The sequence below is a fragment of the Mchenga conophoros genome, linkage group LG3 (assembly GCF_057382185.1).
Source record: "Mchenga conophoros isolate Kocher_MC1m ecotype Shallow Benthic linkage group LG3, M_conophoros_male_GT1.1, whole genome shotgun sequence".
NCBI lineage: Eukaryota > Metazoa > Chordata > Actinopteri > Cichliformes > Cichlidae > Mchenga > Mchenga conophoros.
In genome coordinates this window covers 55723299-55740533 of record NC_140528.1, presented here as the reverse complement: position 1 = coordinate 55740533, position 17235 = coordinate 55723299, and the positions used below count along the sequence as shown (strand labels likewise).

Sequence of the window (17235 nt, the reverse complement as noted above, 5' to 3'; positions counted from 1 at the left end):
ACCCTTCCTAAAAAAATAAAAAAAATAAATAAATAAAAAATCCATTGGCCCATAAAAACAAAAAATCGCCAGCGGCCCACCGGGCAAATGCCCGGTATGCCCGATGGCCAGTCCAGCTATGCTTGGAGTCCCAACAATTAATTGATGTGTAATTCATGCACCTTGGACTTGTATGGACAGAAATTGAATTTTACCATACCCTTATTTCTGAGAGTATAATAGGGTAAAGGTAACAGTAGCAGAAAGAATAAAAAACTGAGAAAGTAATAAGAAAACATGAAAAAGATGGAGACGCCTTTAGCCTTTGTTCCTTTTTCTTAAAACCCGTTCATTGCTCTAAACCTCACCATTTAAATCATTTATCTGCCCTAATGCCAGTTCACTCTGTCAGTCTGTCATTCCCCTCCTCCCCCTCTCTTCTCATGCTCCATCATCACAAGTCTCGGCATCGTGACATTCTGTCCGTTTCCCTAACTTCTTCATCCATGACTCATCCATATTGAATTTGCTTTGGGAACACCACAGTGGGAGAGATTCAGGGAAAAGGCTGTGCTCTGATGTTGGCGACTCCGAGATGAGCCGTCGTCAATGTTTGTCTATAGTCTGGTCCTTTAAGAGTCTGCCGCCATCCCAGGAGCAACCCTTGATCGCCCACGCTCTGTTCAACCCTTATCCCGTTTCTCTTGGCCCAAACGGCGACCTTTCCTTCCACCGGGATTCAAAGCACACGTCAGTCTCTTGTCTGATTCCCAAACAAATGACTAATCATGTCAGAATGTTGCCTTTTTTATTACTCTTTAATTAGAGCTCTAACCTCTGCCTTGAAAGCCCTTTCACATCATCACAGCAATAACAACAGGTTGTCTGCATGTACCCTGACATACATGTTGTACAAAGTCAAAATCAAGGGCTTAAAAGTAAAATATTAGTAATTGATAGGCTTTAAGTGTATTTATTAATATTATTAAATCACATAGCAACACAGTTAGTCATGAATCTAATGAAAAAAACGTTCAAAAATAGGTTTTAACATCCAGAGATTTTCCATAAAAGCCATGCTATATGTGCTGTAATGTCAAATAATATTTCTTTGCCTCTTTCTTTATATGAAACCATTAAAGTAGAGCTCAAACTAAATGGCACAGTAGAGAACAATTACATCTTGCCCAATAGTCATTGACCCTTGAAAGACTCTTTCCATTTTTCTAGTGGTTGTATTTTTTTCAGTCAGGAGCCTATTAAATGGTTTCACCCTGGCCGATGGAAACACATCTAAGTCACCTCTGAGTTTTTGCGACATTTCAAAACTTTGCTCAAAATTCAGTTGACAGTTGGATGGAAACTAGTGAAATGACCAGTGAGCCACTGATTCCATCGTCACGTTGCCTCACTTTCACCCTTTCACCGACCAGCTCGGTGCCAACACCTCCTTTTGATTTACTCCCCCCCGCCCCTCTCCACTTTTCTCCCACTCTGTTTCCTTTATGTCTTTGACAAGTCCTTAACTCAGATCTGCTACTGTCACAGAGAAATTAGCTGCTGTTTCCAACCTTTTTCAACCTCTTTTTCTGATTTCCTCTGACCTTTCACTGTCTTTGGGTAGCAACTGTCAGCAGACACAGTTTCCAGCCCTTGCTCTGACCTGAGGAAAATTTGTTTACTTTTCTTCTCAGCCTTGGCTTTGTGCTCCCCTCATTTTGTCACCTTTCTGGTTCTGTTTCCATCTCCTCCCGCTGCTGCAAAAACTTTTTCGGTTACATCACCAATTTAGCACACTGGTGTGCCACTCATATGAAGGTGGACAAGAAAATGACATTCGAAAAGGGCTAAATATTTGAGAACAAGTGAAAATAGAGACTTTGCTAAAAAAATAAATAAACTGGCATAAATGGGAGAATAAAATTAATTGTCTGGAAGAATAATGCAATCCACTAGAGAATAAGTAAATACCACAAAGATTTTCTTCATCAGAATGAATGAAAATGTTCACTGCATGTATTATTGTAGGGTCTTTACCTTACAATATGAAGCGTCTTGAGCCAACTGTTGTCGTGATTTGGTACTATATAAATAACACGGAATTGAATTGAACTTCAGTGTGGCCAGTTCCCCGCTATCACTATAGAAAAAAGTCAAAATTAAGAAAGACCTTTTTTTTTTTTTTTTTTTTTAAACATATGTTTTTATCATCATATTGTACGAGACTCCTCAGACCAGACAATGTCCTTCCAGTCTTCTAGTGTCCAGTTTTGACAATAGAAGCTTGTGTGAATTGTAGCTTGCGTTTCCTGTTCTTGGCTGACATAAGTGACACTCGGTATGGTCTTCTGCTACTGTAGCCAATCTTCTTGTGAATTAAGAGATACTATTTTGCAAATCTTCATTTGGAAAATAGAAAACACCCTGGTTATTGTGTTACAGCTCAAAGCAGTCCAGCTGTTCTCCTCTGACCTCTGGTATCAGTGAGGCATTTTTACCCCTAGAAGTGCCGCTCACTGCATATTTTCTCTTTTTCCTGACCACTCTCCATTTGGTCATCCTAGTATCGGCAGTTTCTGAAATACTCAGACCAGCCTGTCTGTCACCAATTACCATGTGACATTCAAAATCATTTAAATCAGCTTCATTTTGATGATAAGTTTGAAGTACAGCTAAATGCATGGGTTTGCTGTCAGACAAAGCCTTGGGTTTTGCCACTATGATGCTTCAGCTGCAACAGTGTTTGAATAAAATAAGTTTGAAAGCACCAAAAAGTTCACATAAAACTTACTTTACATTATCGGGCTAAATACATGGTTTAAACATGATGAAGACAAAGGCTGTGTTAGACAGACATGATAGCAATATGCTCTGTCAACACGCAATGATTAGCACAAAGATAATGCTATGCTTTGCTAGCAATGCTAATATCAAAGCTAATATTTCTCCATATAGGCTGTAATAATCTGTGTGGAGTTACATGTATTTTGTGTTTCCTACCGTTTAGTAAGATTTATTAGCTCCAGTTTCAGCAACGCAGACATCTTTGAACTTAAACTTAAAAAGGCAGGAGGTATGGCACAGTCAAGACCGTGTTAATGCTCTGGTTTGAAACATGCAAACAAATGACACTAAGGCTACGTGCACACTAATGCGTTTTTGTTTAAAAACGCATCGTTTTCTCTCCGTCTTGGCCTCTCGTCCACACTGAGACGGCATTTTCGCTCATGGAAAACGCAGCGTTTACAAAACGCTCTCGAAAACGGATACATTTGAAAATGGTGCTTTCGCGTCGCAGTGTGGACAGTGAAAACGCAGACTTTGTAAAACGATGATGCATGTTAGTCATATGATGCAGTCATGTGACCAATTAAACTAAGATAGCGGAGGGCATTATACAGCAGTTGTTTTGTTTTTCTACTTTATACTTTTGTGTTACTCGCAGCAACAACTCCACATCATTGTTAGTCCATTTAAAAAAACTCTGTGCCTTTCCTCGACATTTTGCCGCGACGTTTCAAAGAGTAAATAAGCGGCAGACAGAAATAAGCGGCAGACAGAAATGAGGCAGGTCGAATCTTCTTGCATTTCAAGCATGCACAGTACTGGAACGTAAGCGTTTTCGTCCATTTCAATGTGGACACACAACTCTGTGAAAACGACTGAAAACGCTAGTGTGGACGCGAAGCGTTTTCGGATGAAAACGCTGTTTTCAAATCTATCCAGGCTAGTGTGGACGTAGCCTAAAGGGTTATCATTGCATTTAAATGTGACACCAAGTCCTAATCAAGCATCCAAACATGAGCAAGAGTCAGTTGAAGTTTTTTATGTGGTATTTCACTAAGTTCATGTTTGTCACATCTGATTTTTATGCAGGGCACATGATACATGGTTTATCTCATTGTGTACAATGACCTTAAAGTTAATACAGGCTAGAAGAAAGAGTATAATGCTAATGCTAGTGCATAGCTTGTAACACTCTAAAAGTTAGCTAGCACTAAAGTGATTTATAGCAATTAAAAAAAAAAACATTCATGATTTAAACAATTTGGTAAACCAAGTCATAAAACAGTTTTGACTGGTGACATTCAGGAACAAGAGCTGTGATTGCCACTGTGGTTTCTAGTGGGTGCGCTGCATTTTTTTTTTTTTTTTTTTTACTTTCTTGCTGTCTTACATCAGCCTTTACCTCATCTCCTAATTTTTCCATTTTACCTTCTTTGTACTGTCCTTTTCAATCCACACAGTGATGTTCTCTCAAACCTTGGGCTTACTCCACTGCTTCCACACTCTGACCACTCATTTCACATCTTTGCTTCTGCCCTGCAACAGACAGCAGAACTGGTTAGTTTTGCTTCTGTCACAAAGACACCGCTGTTACCACCCTTGTTATGACTTCGCCTGTCTCTTGGCGTCTCCTTTCCCACCGCCTTCCATCTCCATTGGTATTGGGTGCATTTCCAAACTTGTCTTGCTCTGTTGAGAACAAGCCAGCTATTTCTTAGTCAGAACCAATGGCTTTTTTGAGTCTCTGCTTCATGGTAGATGTCAGTACAAGTTCAAAGTGTTATTTTGAGCTTTTTTAAAAGAAAGAAAAATAAAATGCAAACTGTTAACTGGTGAATTTGAGAAGGTGACCTTTAACGTTTTGATCGAGAAAGGTTTGCTATTTTCTGTCTTTTTTTTCATGTAAGGTTAATTTAGCTAAACTTTATATCAAAAACGTAATTTCTAAGTACATTTTCTATAAGTGATATGATTTAATCATATCGTGGTTTAATCAGCAAGGTATCTGTTTAGTACCTGTGTGTATCCTATACATTATTAACTGTATATGCTTTGCCAGAGCCTTTTTCTCCATGCTCTGCCTTGCCCTTTTGGGTTTGGTGTTGAAGTACTGAAATGAATCGCTGTTTCCAGACCTTTCATTCATTTACATCACCCCCGTCGTCGGTATGTTTCCACAGTTCCTGCCCCCATTCCTGCTTTTCCAACTCTTTCACCTCTCTCCTTTCACAGCATTAACCGTACACCCTTCATTTCATCCAACACAACCCCCTTGTTTCTCCTCATTTCCGAACAATCCTCTTTCCTCCCCTTCCCAGTTTAATAACAAAGTAAATGGAAAGCATCTCATTGCTTTCACAACCTTTCTCCTCCCTCTTTCAATTCATTTTGAAAAAGTGCTTGCAAGACCACTGTCTTAGTTTCTGCATAACTTGAAAAAAACATTTGCAAGAAAGAAACAACAGCCTTTTGTTTAACAACAATCTTCCAATAATGAGATTTGGGAGTGCACATGTTCCCCCAGCAACAGGTTGTTATCACAGGGTCACTGGCTGGTTTGTTGGACTGCGTAAGTGGAGACTTTAGCAAGCATTTCACCAGCAAATCCCATTAACATCCAACAGCCACTCGCAACTGGTTGGGGAATATGTGTTTTTCCCTCACAGATGGTTGCCAGATGGTCACAGATCAGTCTCTGTGCCTGTGTGACTGGAGCTCATTTCAGTCTATCCTACTTTTTCATCATAATTGTTACAGATGCGAAATTTCAAACACAAAAGTGACTGGTGTCACAACCTGTAGCTGGTGACAAATATGAGATTTCAGTTGGCTGCCTCTTTCACATACTAGATTGTGACTTTCCAGAACTTGATAAGCTGAAGAAAGTCAATGAATTTGACTGAGTTAGTGAAGTAGAAAATCATCACTAATGAAAACAAATTAATCTAGTCATGCTTTGGACCCATTGAATTCTCACACATGTGTATCTAATTTGAAAAAAAACTTGATAAACTTGATAATGTCTTAAAAACTGAACATGAATTAGATGTAAACACCACTGTTATTCTTATATATTGATGAGCTCTTTAGCTTTGCATGATTCACAGCTTAAAATAAGCCTTGTGTATCTTTTACTGGACCTCAATTCATCCATGTTTGGCTTCTCCCTATTTTGACCAACTTTATTGTGATTGGCTGTCCCTCATAAAAGGCTTGAACATCAGGTGGTCTCCTCTGTGGACACTTTGCGTTGCATGCATCTGCATGCATCCGAGGCAGTGGACTTCAGTGAAGTATAACAGGAATGATTACTCAGCCGTGGTGCCTCCAGCTGCCTGTGTCCTTGTCTGCAACAGAGTATAATTGAGGCCTTGGGGATATCCCCTCTCTATGACATCATGCAGATCCAAGACTTGGAAAACCTCAGTCTGAAGGCTGAGCTTTTGGCTCACAGGGATTACTTTTACATACTCTGAATTCATTATTTGAAATTTTAAACATGTTGATTGCGACAGATCCAAAAAGCATTTTCTTTCTCATTCTCTGCGTTTACATTCACAGCCCCTCTTCTTCTTTCTCTTTGTCTGCTCACCAATTTTCATTGGCTCTGATGTTTTCATGTTCACTACTCTAAATAGTAAGCATATGATGTGTCCTCCTTCCATACCCCAAGCATCTCTTCCTTTTATTCCTTTCTGAGTCTTCTGTAATTTAAAATATGTCTTTCGTTCTGTCATCTCCACATCTTGTTGCGCTGTGGACTTTCATCCATCTCTGCCCCTCTTTTACACTCTCTTAAATGTCTTTTCTTTTTCTTTTTTTTCTCCTACCTCCTTATTCTGCTTTTCCTCTTTCTCTCTTTTTTTTTTTTTTTGCCCCAAACGTATCTATTACTTTGTAATGTGTGAGTCAGCTATTAAAATAGACCTGTTTTAGGGCTAAATAAACTCCTATCCCGCTCTGCTCTTCCTCCTCAGGTGTATGACCGGGAGCTGGAGAAGATCGAGGATTTTAAAGGACTTTCTGATTTCTGCCAAACATTCAAACTGTACAGAGGAAAGACTCAAGATGAAGGAGAAGATCCCTCAGTGGTGGGAGAGTTCAAGGTAAATGCAAAGTTTAAAAGTTGTTCGGTCGAGTCTCACTATTTGCCATTTTCTTCTAGTCGCCACATTGCAAGTTGTTGCAGCCTGATGTGAAGTTACGTATCACATATCACATGCTAAATTGTGCCTAGAGCTTATCTCGATTCATTCATCTTTGTCGGTACTTATTAATTTAAAAGCTTCCTTTACACCACTTCACATCTACTTCTTTAATTCACAATCCCTCCACCCCTCTCCCTTATGAACCAGGGCATGTTTAAGATCTACCCCCTGCCAGATGACCCCGGTGCCCCTGTTCCCCCAAGGCAGTTCAGAAAGCTGCCTCCCAATGGCATCGAGGAGTGCTTGGTCCGAGTCTACATCATCCAGGCTCATGGACTCCAGCCCAAAGACCCCAATGGGAAGGTATAAGGGGAGAAAGGGAGAGAAATGTAGAAGAGGATGGCTAGAAAATGTAACCAGAATTAGGTACTCATGGTTAGGATACTTATTAAGGTCAAGGAAAAGATTTGTACCAAGGAGGGTATAAGTGATACCAAGGAAATAGAAGATGACATGAGTTAACAGAAAGCTTGTTGTTCTCAGTGTGACCCGTATGTGAAGATCACGCTGGGGAAGAAGTCAGTCAACGACCATGACAACTACATCCCCTGTACACTGGACCCAGTCTTTGGAAAGTACGTACACTAATGCCTCTTTGGTCTGTCCCTCTTTCCCCCCTTTCTGTCTATCTGTGCCTAAAACCAAAAGTCTGGACTTCCCCGATCTTGCTGACTCGGAGGTGATCCACAGACTTTCAGAGTCTCTGGTCTAGAGGCAGGCTTCCTTAAACTTCACTCCTCTATCCTCTGTTATTCCATGCAAACCAGCACACCCTGGCACATATTTCATACCACTTGACATTTTCAGTGCCATAAACCGCAATGGTTCACAGGGAACTGAATACCTACCCATGGGTTCCTGTTAATTGATGAATTGTTTTATATTGAATGTCTTAATATCAATAAAATGTTAAAAAACAAAATACAGAACAGGAAAATATACCATGAGAAACTATTTATTACACAATTTACACAGGGGTAGGATGAAGTGTACACATGTTGCACTGTTGTCACGTATCATGTATAAAGGTCCCAATCTGTCCCCAAGTTAAAAGGATGTGGATTCAGTCTGTATCTAACTGTGCCACAAATCTTTGTGTATGTGTAGAGGGATGAAGGTTGTATGTCCCGGCTGATTCCTAGTTTGGACAAAAATAATAATAATTGAGGTTGCAGTACAAAAACTAACTTTTAAATGTTATTCTTTAACTAAACTGAAGTTTAAATTTTGCATTTGTTTATATTCAGCACTCTGGGACTGATTATGCTCATTTCCACATCCTCATGTTTATTCTTGAGCTCTACTAGAGTCGCTTTGCAAACTTCAAATATTTGTTAATCTTATATTAGGACTTGTTCCTCTGTCTGTTTACCTCTAGCTGTTTTACTGCCCTTCCTTTTAAGGCCACCTCCTTGTTAAGCTAACTTCCCTGTGATTGGATGTCCTTTACAAACAGAAGGTTTGGGTGGGGCTATTGTGCTCACAGACAGAGCAGTTTCCCTCTAATGACTACATCCACTCTGACACCATTCAGAGCCTAAGAGCAGACAAAAACTGCCTGAAACCTGAGCATTGTGCTCACAGGGATTACTTATACATATACAGAATGTATTATTTGAACCTTTGCTCATTTGCCATGTTTAATATCAACTTCAACCATCATATACATAAGCATAATTAAAAGTTATTTGAAAAAAAGTAATCAATTGGTGGTCGATAAAGCAAATAGACTTTTTTGGAGACTAATAAAACCAGCTGAGTATGAGACGTCATCAGCAGGTGGCCTCTTTGCTTAGTTGGTAATCCAGCTCTGGTGATTGCTGCATAAATTTAGCATGAAGCAGTGTTATAGAGAACTTTTGTATAATTTTATTAAAGCTTCTCTCTATCTTTTTTAGAGCTAATAAAATATAATGACTTTAAAAGAAGCTGACAAAATGAAACTAAAGAGGGTACAATAATAAAACATGGATTCTTAAAATAATTAAAAGACAATCCATTGTAAAATGTTCATAAAACAAAAAAATCTTGATTAAAAAAACCCAACTAACTATCCTCTAACTATTCTATTCCACTTATCCTTATTCAGCTTCACAGTGGGCAGGAGCCTATCCCACCTACAATAGGGCGAGAGGCGGGGTACACACTGGTCAGGTCGCCAGTCTGACCCAGTTCTAACACAGACCCACAACCATTCAAACCTATGGGAAATGTAGAATAACCATTTAACCTAACCCCACTAAGTGCATGTCTTTGGACTGTGAGAGTACCCAGAGAAACCAGACAGACACAGGGACAGCTCTGCAAACTCATGTCTTACATGATGATGATGAGGATGATGAGGATCCAGTCTAAATACATGACTCAGAATTATTTCCATAAGCACACATACTGAATTCACTCTGTCACTCTTTCGTATGCTTGTTACTCTATTTTGTGTCCTTCGCCCTTATGTGTGTTTTCTTGCCAGTAGGGGTCACTACACACAAACCAATCAGAGCACCAGACCACAGTAGAGCAGAAACTTGGTGCACATCAGAGCTCCGACTGCTGGCTGTAAACTGCTCTCAGTCAGTGTGACAAGTCAGTGCACACCAGCGTTCTGCTAAAATGTCTTTCCATAGACTCATGAAGACGGCAACAGGGGGATAGGCTTGACAAATGTCCTAGCAGACCAGCACACATTACTCATCACAGGAGTGAAACTTAAGAAGTTCCTTCAAGTGGACGTGCAGATTTATGCTCCTTTTCCAGGAGGTTTTATCTGACATTGCATGTTAGGACATAATTTTGGCCTTAAAAACCACAAAAATTGTATCTGCATTTCAATCACTTCTACATGCATTTAAAATGTGATCACAATTCCTGTCATTGATGTGGTCACACAAACGCGTGAGAGGCCACTGGAAAGCTCCTAATGCCTGAACCAAAGCTGAAAATCCTTTTCTGCTTTCCTTTTCTACAGGATGTTTGAGCTCACATGTTCTCTCCCACTGGAAAAGGACCTTCGCGTGATGCTGTACGACCACGACATGCTCACCAAAGACGAGAAGATCGGCGAGACGGTGATTGACCTGGAGAACCGCTTCCTGTCCAAATATGGAGCCATGTGTGGCCTGCCACAGTCATATCATGTGTGAGGAGACATTTTTTTCTGTTTATTAAGCTTAAACTGAATTTCAATTAAACTGATAAAATTAGACCCTGAACTGTTCCAGATGTCACCCAACAGAAATGGATGTGAGAACAAAACCTTTTTTTTGTGACAATGATTATAGACAGACGAGATCGCGGATACAAGCGGCGGAAATGAGCTTCCTCCGAAGGGTGGCTGGCCTTCCTTAGAGATAGGGTGAGAAGTTCGGCCATCCGGGAGAGTAGAGCAGCTGCTGCTCCACATCGAAAGGAGCCAGCTGAGGTGGTTCGGGCATCTGACAAGGATGCCCCCCGGGCGCCTCCTGGGTGAGGTGTTCCAGGCATGTCCCACCGGGAGGAGGCCCCGGGGCAGACCCAGGACACGCTGGAGAGATTATATCTCTCGGCTGGCCTGGGAACGCCTTGGTATTCCCCCGGACAAGCTGGAGGAGGTGGCTGGGGAGAGGGACGTCTGGGCCTCTTTGCTTAGGCTGCTGCCCCCGCGACCCGGCCCCGGACAAAGCGGATGAAGATGGATGGATGGATGGATGGATTATAGACAGATATAACAAAATAAATAAGACTTTATTTATATTATTTTTTTGTCTCTCACCTGTTAGATCTGGAGTAAACCAGTGGCGAGACCAGCTGACACCCACGCAGCTGCTATACAGATTCTGTGAGAGAAGAAATCTGCGGAAGCCAGTCTATGAAGACGAAGCAGTCCGCTTCAAAGGAGAACGATACATCGCTGCCGACCTCGGTGAGTGACCATTCCTCACAATTCAACTGAAGTATATAAACACGTGCAATAATAAATCTATACCGTTCGTTATATTGATACATTTACTGTATATAGATATGAAATACTTGAGCTGTACATTGATCAGGCATACAGTTTAGAGCACTGTCACTGAATCAGAGCATCTCCAAACCTCCCGCTATTATGGGATGTTGCCGGTCTGCAGTGGTCGGTTTCTATTAGAAGTGGTCCAAGGAAGGAACGGTGGTGGACCAGCAAAAGGGTCATGGTGGCCAAAGCTCACTGATGCACATGGCAGCAAAGACCGGCCCGTGTGGTCTGATCCAACAGACGAGCTGCTGTAGCTCGAACTGCTAAAAATGTCGATGCTTGTTCTGATAGAAAGGTGTCAGAATACAGAGAGAGTCACAGTTTGCTGGGTTTGTGGCTACATAGCTGCAGGCCAGTGAGAGTGCTCATGCTGACTACTGTCCACCACCGAAAGCACCTACAGTGACCACAGAACAATGGAAGATGGTGGCCTAGTCTGATGAATCATGTTTTCCGGGTTTGCGCGTTGCTCACTTGGGGAACACCTGGCACCAGGATGCACACAAGCCCACCGAGATAATGTGATGCTCTGGGGAATGTTCTGCTGGCAAACCCTGGGTCCTACCATCCATGTGGATGGTGCTTTGGCACATAACACCTACTTAAGCCTTTTTGCAGATCCTATATTCACCTTGCACAGGGACTCTATTACCACCTCCAAACCCCTTTTCGCCATAGTCCATATTGTTGTTTTTGAGATCTTTTAGCTGACTTCACTTTGTCTAATATAAAAATTTGGTTGATGAAGTATTTAAGCTAAGCAATGAGGACTGGGGCAAATACTGCATAACACAAAGAAGAGCAGTAGTTTACAACCTTACAGCAGTGAGTGGGAGCAGAGGCAGAGCAGAAGACGTGAAGGTCTCACTTTCAGTTTCACTGTCAAATGATGGCTAAATGCCTAAATAAATAAACAAATCAGGGATGCCATCATGAAAAACGTAAGAAATCTGATTTGAGAACAGTAAAACATTTTTAAATTGAGTAAAAGGACTCCACAGATCAGATATTAAATGGCGTTCTACCAGCTTTGGTGGACATGTCTCGGTCTTAGCAGCTGTTATGCTGTTTGTGTTTTGATTAGAGCGTCGCTCCGCCAAACACAAACACACTTTTCACACAGCTGATTAAGTTGCTTACCAAAAATACAAACCGCAGATTTGTACCGTCCACATATTCACGTATGCTCAGTGCCCCTTAAGTACATTTACAGCAAGTAAATCAGTCTGCACTGTATTCCCACTGCACCCATATCCCCCTCACTCTCTTCTTTTTCTTCCTTTATTTGTGCTTTTCTTCCTCCTTTCTATTCTCTGCTTTTCTTTCTTCATCTTTTCTGTTCTTCTTTCAGTTTGACCCCATGATTCTGCTCTTCACAGCATCCATCACGCCGTCTACATCACCCTCATTTTCCCTCTTGTTGTTTCTTGTTTTTCTCTTTCCTTTTACCTCCTTGTCACCGTCCTCTCCTCTTTTCTTTTCACTCACTCTCATCATTATCTCGAACTTTCTGGCACCTTAATTTCTTTCTCTGTCTCTGATGTTTTCCTTCTTACGTGTTCTTTTCCACCATCCCCTCTCCATATTTGTTGGGATTTACATTATTCTTGGGTTGATATTGTTCATTTTCGCTTTTGATTTCAAGCTCTATTCTAGTCTAGTTTGAAAGCACATGTTTCCACATGTGAAGAACAGTTTATAAAAATAAAATTAATCATCCATACAAGCTCTTTTTTTCTGCACGTAAGTGCTTTTTATCTGACATTCACACTTCAATGAATACAACCCAGGGTTCAGTATCTTTCCCAAGGCATGCAAACTGGAGCAGCCAAGAATCGAACCACCATCTTTCCAATTAGTAGATAACCTGAGGTACAGTCACCCCCAACAGGCACCAGCAGGTCAGGAGTGAAACCAGGAGCACGTTTGTAAGTAAGTAAAGTAAAATTTTATTTATATAGCACCTTTCTAGATAAAAAGATCACAAAGTGCTTCACACAGGGATGACGAAGTATAAAACAAAAACAGGCAAAAGTTAACAAAATGTAATTCTAAAAAGATGTGTTTTTAGTTGTTTTTTAAAAAAAGAACGACTGAGTCCACAGATCTTAAGCTCAGTGGGAGAGAGTTCCACAGTCTCGGGGCCACAGTGGCAAAAGCTCTGTCTCCCTTAGTAGTTTGTAGCTTTATCAGACATCCACAGGGTCAATCACAGCACGCTGTGATTAAGTCTCCCCCTCAGGGCTAACAGGGAAGTGTTCAGTAACATCCTGAGGTGTCTAAGGAAGAACTTACCTTAACAGTTACCTGAACTAACACTGTGAGTCAATGTGATCTCAACATTTGGTTTCTTGGAAAAAAAAAAAACTTTCTCAAATGAATCGCACCTTACATTTAATATCATCATCTTTCTTCTCGGTTTTGCCTTTCATCCTCCTCCCCTTCATTTGCTCCCCTTCTATCCTTTCGTACTTTCTCCTTGCTCTTCTACTTCTTTGCTTCCCCCGTTCAATTTTTCCAACATTTCACTCCTTCTACTCACTTTCTTTTGATGCTTTCTCACCCTCATCACCCCCTCCTTCCCTGCCCAATGCCTCAGTTTTACCCTCCTCCTCTGCCACTAAAGAAATGGAGGTGTAGAGAAGAAAAAGGAGGTGGGGGAGTGAAACTGCAGGACCACCTGAAGAGTGGAGTGATGAGATAAATATTCAAGATTCATTATCATCCCTGTGTGCACACAAAGCCGACCCACACATATGTTCCATGCAGGCTGCTACGGTGCGGGGGTCACGCTTGTCGTTTTTTTTTTTTTTTTTTTTTTTTTTGGGGGGGGGGGTGATTTATGGTACGTGTGTGTGTGTGCGTTCTTGTGTGGACGAGCCAACGTCAACATCATGGTCGTCTCTCGGTTGGTGAGGAGCGCTGCTGCAGCGTTTTCTTTCCACAGTTGCCGCGGTTACTGTGCGTCAGCTTGCTGTCCATCAAACGGGGCTGCTAATTGGCCAAAAGGCCACGATCCTCATCCTCCCCTCATGAGTTTGGCTTTTCTTCACTCTCTCCACCTCTTCGTCACATTCGTTTGTTTTTTCTTTCTTCTGTCTTGAGTTTCTGCTCTTCTTCCATCCTTTGTGCCTCTCTACTTTTTGCTCTCCATCCTCTTTTTTTCGGTTGTATTTTTCTTCCTTTTAGTTTTAATATGAATTGCTTCTCTTGTTCTCTTTTCTGTGGGTTTGTTGTCTCAGAAGTCAAATTAAATATCTCTTTTGGCTTTCCACTTCGTCTCATCCCTCCTCTGTGCTTTTGCCTAGTCTCGTCCTTCTGCTTTGCTCCTCTTTCATTTTCCTCTGCTCTCATCTTCACATCTCCCCTCCTCTCCTCTGCCTCCTCAGTCTTTCCTTCCTCTCCTCTTACAGCCGAGGTGACTCCAAGTTTACAGTCATAAACTTTTGACGTTAGCTTGATATTTTCATTTTGCTTGGAAGCCGTGAAGATTTTCCTCATTTGGTTGTGATGCAGAGAGAACAACCAATGCTTTAGAGTGTGTTAGTGTCTCACTAAGTGTGTATGTGCGTATGAATAATGAATTATTCCTAAGTGACCTGCTTGCTTCCCAGTTTGCCCAGTATTCTGGATTTCCATTCTCCACTCTTGAGTGGCCCGGCCCTGTACTTAAACCCTAATCTCTGCATGTGTGTGTGTGTGTGTGTGTCTCTGTGTGTGTGTCATGTTTTCAGAGGACAAAAATGTGTCCAAACGTCATCTTGGCCCGATTAAGGAGCGACTGTCCCTTCACATCTTGAGGAAACTGGGATTGGTACCCGAACATGTGGAAAGCAGACCACTCTACAGCCCGCTCCAACCTGACATAGAGCAGGTAGCACGCACACACACACTGCACTTGTGTGTGTGCTTAAGTTCTTCTCAGTTTCATCCTTTCCCGCTTTTTTTTTCCTGAGCATTTTCTTACCTTTTGTTTGCTTGTCGGTGCTCTCTGTCAGGGGCGTCTGATGATGTGGGTTGACCTCTTCCCCAAGTCTCTGGGACCACCTGGACCGCCGTTCAACATCACGCCACGAAAGGCCAAAAAGTAGGAACACAAACATACAAATATGTCAAGAAAGGCAAATCCATTTCCCGTTCTGATAACCAAAACAAGTCAGTCAGTATCTGAGGTAATTGAATCTTTTTTTTTCAGGTTCTTCCTGCGTTGCATCATCTGGAACACCAGTGATGTCATCCTGGATGATGTCAGCATCAGCGGGGAGAAGATGAGCGACATTTATGTCAAAGGGTAAGAGGAACAAATCATTTAACTTCAAAATAAAGCTAAATAAACTGGGTGAGGGTCACAATAACTGATTCTGTCTTTCAGCTGGCTCGACGGACATGAACACAACAAGCAGAAGACAGACGTCCACTACCGCTCTCTGGGAGGAGAGGGGAACTTCAACTACAGATTCCTGTTTCCCTTCAACTACTTACCAGCAGAGCAACTGTGCGTCGTCGACAAAAAGGTAACAACGAGCCCAAATACAGTGAAGGACCCTGTGTTTGGTTTGAATAAATTAGACCCACTGGGACATAAAATCCACTGTGGTGAGGCTGTGATTTCATGCCATCGTCATGATCTTTAAGACTAAATTTAGCAATCACTTGACAATAATTTATTATGCTGCATATGGGGTTTAGAAACCAACGAAGAGACGAGTGTTGAAAAGTTTGAAAGAAAGGTGTTCTGGGAATACTTATACTGGGCTTTGAAAGTTGTGTTTGGACACTGATACAATTAGGCTACCAATCTACATTTTCCTCTTCAATAAGTGGTGAGTAACTAATGCACTTTCTGTGAACTAACCTTTCAAGTAAATGTGAGGATTCCCATTTGGAAATGCCATCCATCCAGCTTGTTGTAACTTCGCCAGGGTATGATTTTAGCATCTGACCACCAAAGTAGAGGAAATGCAGGGACGAGCTACCCCTCAGTAGTTAAAGCACATGTACGTCATCACCTGTGTCACAGCGCACCACACAAGTAGATTAAAAACCACAGAGAAGTCAGAATACTAGGATACTTTAACTTAAAACCGAGAACGTTCTGAGTGACCTGATGACATTTTTAAGAGTAGTGTTGTTGCTACTATGCTAACTAATCTATGCTTCAATAACATTTGAAATTAATACTATTCCTGAAAATCATCCTGGAGCACAGATATTCCTGACATACTTGACGTTTTGAACATAAAAACACAGGGATAATGAGGTGTTTATAGTTTGTTACAATAATGAAATATTCACAGGCGTCAAGGGTTAGGGTTAAGGTGGGATGTACAGAAATGCAGAAATAATATGCAAATTATTATAGAAAATGTATTCTATAGAGCAGCGGTCCTAAACCCCCGGCCACAGAGCGGTACCGGTCAATGAGTCGCTTGGTACCGTGCCGCACGATTTGAGACTTGAAATTTATGGTTTTCAGGGTTTTTATCGTTAACTCGGTTTCCCTGGGTCTTTTCCCGTGTTGTAGTTGTGAGTCTTATTTTGAAAGAACTATTTACATGTTACCATAGTGACCAGAGAGCATTAAGGGGCAGAGGATGTTACTCTCAATGTTGTTGGCACATTTCAGGAGGACGCTGCATTTTTTTGTGTTGGTCATATCATTTTGTTTTGTTGTATTTATCCGCGACACCTTAAAGGCCGGTCGGTGAAAATATTGTCTGACATTAAACAGGTCCGTGGCACAAAAAAGGTTGTGGCTGCTATAGAACAACACATATTTGGAAGGAATGCCTGAGATGTATTGTAATCAGAGATGGGCAGTAATGTGTTACATTAATGCATTACTGTAATCCGATTACTTTTTTCAAGTAACGAGTAAATTAAGGGATTACTATTGCAAAAAAGGTAATTCGATTATTGTTGCTTTCCCGTAAGCACTCTGCGTTACTGCGTTACTAAAACCGTGATTTTTTTTTTTTTTTTTTTTGGCAAGAATGTCTCATGACAATGACGTAAGCGAGTGCGACGTTCGTGACAACAGCATGGAAGTACTGATCTTACTTTGAGTTTGATTCCATAAAAAGTGACAAAAACATTAGTGTCCGTTGTGCGTGGGAAGAAAACTTTACAGCGAAAAAAACCCCCTAAACTTCTACGACGTAATGGGAAATTCACAGAGAAACTCGCAGATTCTTCCACTGACCGCAGCACACCTGCACCAGGGCAAACCTCCGCCTACCCCACTCCTGCTTTACAGGTGAAAATAGAGCAACA

The 17235-nt window shown here is 41.4% G+C and overlaps 1 protein-coding gene across 5 annotated transcripts in view; it reads left to right on the top strand.

The window, feature by feature from the left end:
• Nucleotides 1–17235, top strand: part of dysf (dysferlin, limb girdle muscular dystrophy 2B (autosomal recessive)) — a 103158-nt gene that overhangs the window by 70822 nt on the left and 15101 nt on the right. For all 5 annotated transcript variants that reach the window (XM_085263571.1, XM_085263572.1, XM_085263570.1 and 2 more), the window contains 9 exons: nucleotides 6744–6872; nucleotides 7122–7277; nucleotides 7458–7549; nucleotides 9940–10110; nucleotides 10730–10872; nucleotides 14697–14836; nucleotides 14961–15049; nucleotides 15158–15253; nucleotides 15335–15476. In XM_085263571.1, the coding sequence (XP_085119697.1) occupies nucleotides 6744–6872; nucleotides 7122–7277; nucleotides 7458–7549; nucleotides 9940–10110; nucleotides 10730–10872; nucleotides 14697–14836; nucleotides 14961–15049; nucleotides 15158–15253; nucleotides 15335–15476 (1158 nt within the window). The remainder of the gene's footprint in view (nucleotides 1–6743; nucleotides 6873–7121; nucleotides 7278–7457; nucleotides 7550–9939; nucleotides 10111–10729; nucleotides 10873–14696; nucleotides 14837–14960; nucleotides 15050–15157; nucleotides 15254–15334; nucleotides 15477–17235) is intronic.